General features: G+C 57.9%; 2 protein-coding genes across 2 annotated transcripts in view; both read left to right on the top strand.

Annotated features, from left to right (window-relative positions):
* Positions 1-1,134, top strand: part of RPUSD4 (RNA pseudouridylate synthase domain containing 4) — a gene marked incomplete at its 5' end in the record, with an annotated part of 1,951 nt that extends 817 nt beyond the window's left edge. Inside the window, 4 exons of the mRNA XM_010293172.1 lie at positions 51-144; positions 240-390; positions 699-796; positions 949-1,134. Of these exons, the coding sequence (XP_010291474.1) occupies positions 51-144; positions 240-390; positions 699-796; positions 949-1,134 (529 nt within the window). The remainder of the gene's footprint in view (positions 1-50; positions 145-239; positions 391-698; positions 797-948) is intronic.
* A 1,455-nt stretch (positions 1,135-2,589) lies between these two features.
* The window catches only part of PANX3 (pannexin 3), a 3,253-nt gene continuing 3,099 nt past the window's right edge, over positions 2,590-2,743 (top strand). Inside the window, 1 exon segment of the mRNA XM_010293161.1 lies at positions 2,590-2,705. Coding sequence (XP_010291463.1) covers positions 2,590-2,705 — 116 coding nt within the window.

Raw genomic sequence — 2,743 nt, 5'->3', positions numbered from 1 at the left:
GTCTCCCTCCCTGCTGATATACCCCACAGACCTCTGATTTCTCTCCCCAGGGCAATCAGCCTGGGGGACCCAGACCCCACCGAGGGCATCGTGGAGATCCCCATTGTGGAGAAGGGGGTGCAGAGCCACCAGTCACACTACAAGGTGAGCTGCATGTCCTCTCGGACGCCATTCTGACCTCGTGTTCCCCCTCCCCAGCACCTCCCTCCTGCCTTCCTCACCCTCTCGCCACCCTTCAGATGACGCTGGCCCCCAACTATCGCCTGTCTCCAGAGGACGGGAAGGTGGTGAAAATCCGCAAGAACCGTAACGCCGAAAGCGCCGTGACGCGGTACCGCCTTCTGGCTAGCTCTTCCGCCTGCTCTCTGCTGGAGCTCCAGCCCATCACAGGTGAGGCCTGGCCAGGTGTCCCCAGGGTTGTGTTGGCTGTGGGATCCACCCTGGCTGTGCTTTCGATGTGGCTCTGCAGCCAGCAGTAGCACTGGAAGCAGGAAATCGTCATTAGACACGACTGAAATCCTTTTTGGGCCAAGGCTCTGGCAACAAGCCACCCCGGGGCGGTGGTTTACTGCTGGGTCACTCTCTGGCTGCCCATGATTTTGGCATGGGATTATCCAGCACTGAAGGTGGCAGGGGGGAGCCGAGGCCTGGCACAGCTGGTTGTCACATCCCTCCTCTTTCCTCCCTTCCCTCCTCAGGGGTGAAGCACCAGATTCGGGTTCACCTGGCCTATGGGTTGGGGTGCCCCATCTTGGGGGATCACAAATACTCACACTGGAGCAAGCTGGCACCCCAGGTAAGGCAGGTCCTGTGTTGGGGGTGGCTGCCAGAGCCTGATCCAGGTCTGGGCAGCCCCTTTGTGTCCCCCAGCTCCCCCTGGGCCGGGGTTTTCAAGCCCCAGCTGAAGAGATGGGGATGTGGAAGGGATGTTTTCTGTGCTCACTGCAGAAGCTTCCTGAAATCACCTTGAGGAGGTTGAAGCTGGAGCAGAGCAAGGCTCGCCACCTCCCCCTCCACCTCCATGCCTACCGGCTCTCCCTGCCCCTGGGCGAGTGGATAGACCTTGTCTGCAAGCCACCCCTCTTCTTCCAAAAGACTCTGAAGAAGCTGGAGCTGGACGTCACTAATGACTAACGAGGCAGGATGGGAGTGGTACTGTCAATCTCTGCATCTCCAGCACATGGTAGTGCTGGGTCCGGCTGCCTTGCAGCAGTGTCTGCTTTGGAGCCAGTGGTGTGATGAAGTCTACAGTCTCTGCCGCCTGCCGGAGAACCTCCTGTGTTGGTACCAGTGTTGCTGGCTTCAAACCAGGTACTTGCGTGTGCTTCTTGGCCTGATTTGGTGGAGAAAAGTGGCTGGGCATGCCGAAGAGCCTCTTGTTCGGACAAACAAGGCTGGGTAGAAACTGGGCTTTGCCCAATCCATGTTTTGAACTTGTCTCTGAGCAATAAAAGATGCAGTTCCTGCCGCGGTGAAGGGTTGTGTGTCTCTCTGTGCTCAGGCCAGGTGGGTCTTAGTCCCTGGGCAGGTTTGAGCGTGCCTGGGTGCAGTCCCCCCTGGTTTGAGGGCTGTTGCTCGTCCCTCCAGAGCTGTTCAGCAATCTCTCTCTCCTATCCTGGCACTCTGTGCTCAAATTTGGAGACTTGCTTCATCCGAAAATCCATCGAAAGTGCAATTTGGCAGCAGCTGCGGGGTTTTTTTGCTGTGCTGAGAGACTGCGCGGGGAGTTCCCCTGCTTGGCTTGGCCGAGCAGCTCCGGGACTCCCTCTGCTCTGCGCTGCCAGAGGTGTCGGCGTGGGTTTTTAGGGAGCGACTATGCTGCCGGGAGAATCTTTTCTATCCCGCTGCCCCTTCTGACTTGCCTGTTGCTTATTTCTAGACCCTATTATTGGGATCCCTCTTCCTTGGGAGCTGGCCTTTGAGCTGGGTTCCTTCCCCCGTGCCTCGAGAGGGGGGCAAAGGGAGAGACTGAAAAGCTGGGGAACTGCAGCTGATGTTCTGCCTCAGAATTGTAGCCACCAGCATTTGATATCTCCTGGCCTGTCCTCAAAAGCTCAGGGCTGGCCAGCAGGACTTTCCCCAGCCCCTCTGGCTGGTTTGGTTGCTGGAAAGGGCTCTTTGTACCCCAGAAGCCATGGACCTGGCTGGAGCTTTTTGGTAGGGTAATGCCCTGTCCCCTGCCTCCCCGCCCCTCATGCAGGGTGAAAATAGCTGGGGAGCCTCAAGCCCCTTCAGTGCGCTACGAGAAATACATCTGCTTATGAGAGAGGGACGTAAAACCACGAGGAGCCAGGGAGTGGCTGTGGCTGGGGAGGAACACTGCCTGCCCAGCCCGATGCTGCGGCTGCTGTGGTTTGGGTTTTTTTCTATTTTGGGCTGTGCTATTTGCAAAAAGGCTTCCCCCTGTAATTACCAGCCGATTTAACGTGCTGTCTAAGCTGTCATTTACAGCTGCCTGGTATGGAGCACTTGGCAAGCGATGCCTTCAGCCCTACAAAGTCTCTCCTTGAGCTGGTCACGCCTCAGACGGCACCAGAGCCCTCCAGCAGCAGCAGCAGTCACCATCATCTCCTCTTCCTCGATAGAAAAATGTCCCTCTCACATACAGCCGCCGAGTACATGCTCTCTGACGCTCTCCTCCCGGATCCTGGCGGTTCCCGAGCCAAGGGCCTGCGGTTGGAGCTGCCGAGCGCTCGCCTGCTGAAGTTTGTCACTTTGGGGCTGCCCCTCTTCCTCCTCTCCC

This window comes from Phaethon lepturus, unplaced genomic scaffold, assembly GCF_000687285.1.
Source record: "Phaethon lepturus isolate BGI_N335 unplaced genomic scaffold, ASM68728v1 scaffold29520, whole genome shotgun sequence".
In the NCBI taxonomy this organism is placed as follows: domain Eukaryota; kingdom Metazoa; phylum Chordata; class Aves; order Phaethontiformes; family Phaethontidae; genus Phaethon; species Phaethon lepturus.
The sequence above is the reverse complement of the archived record's forward strand: the minus strand, read 5'-3'. Positions and strand labels throughout refer to the sequence as shown.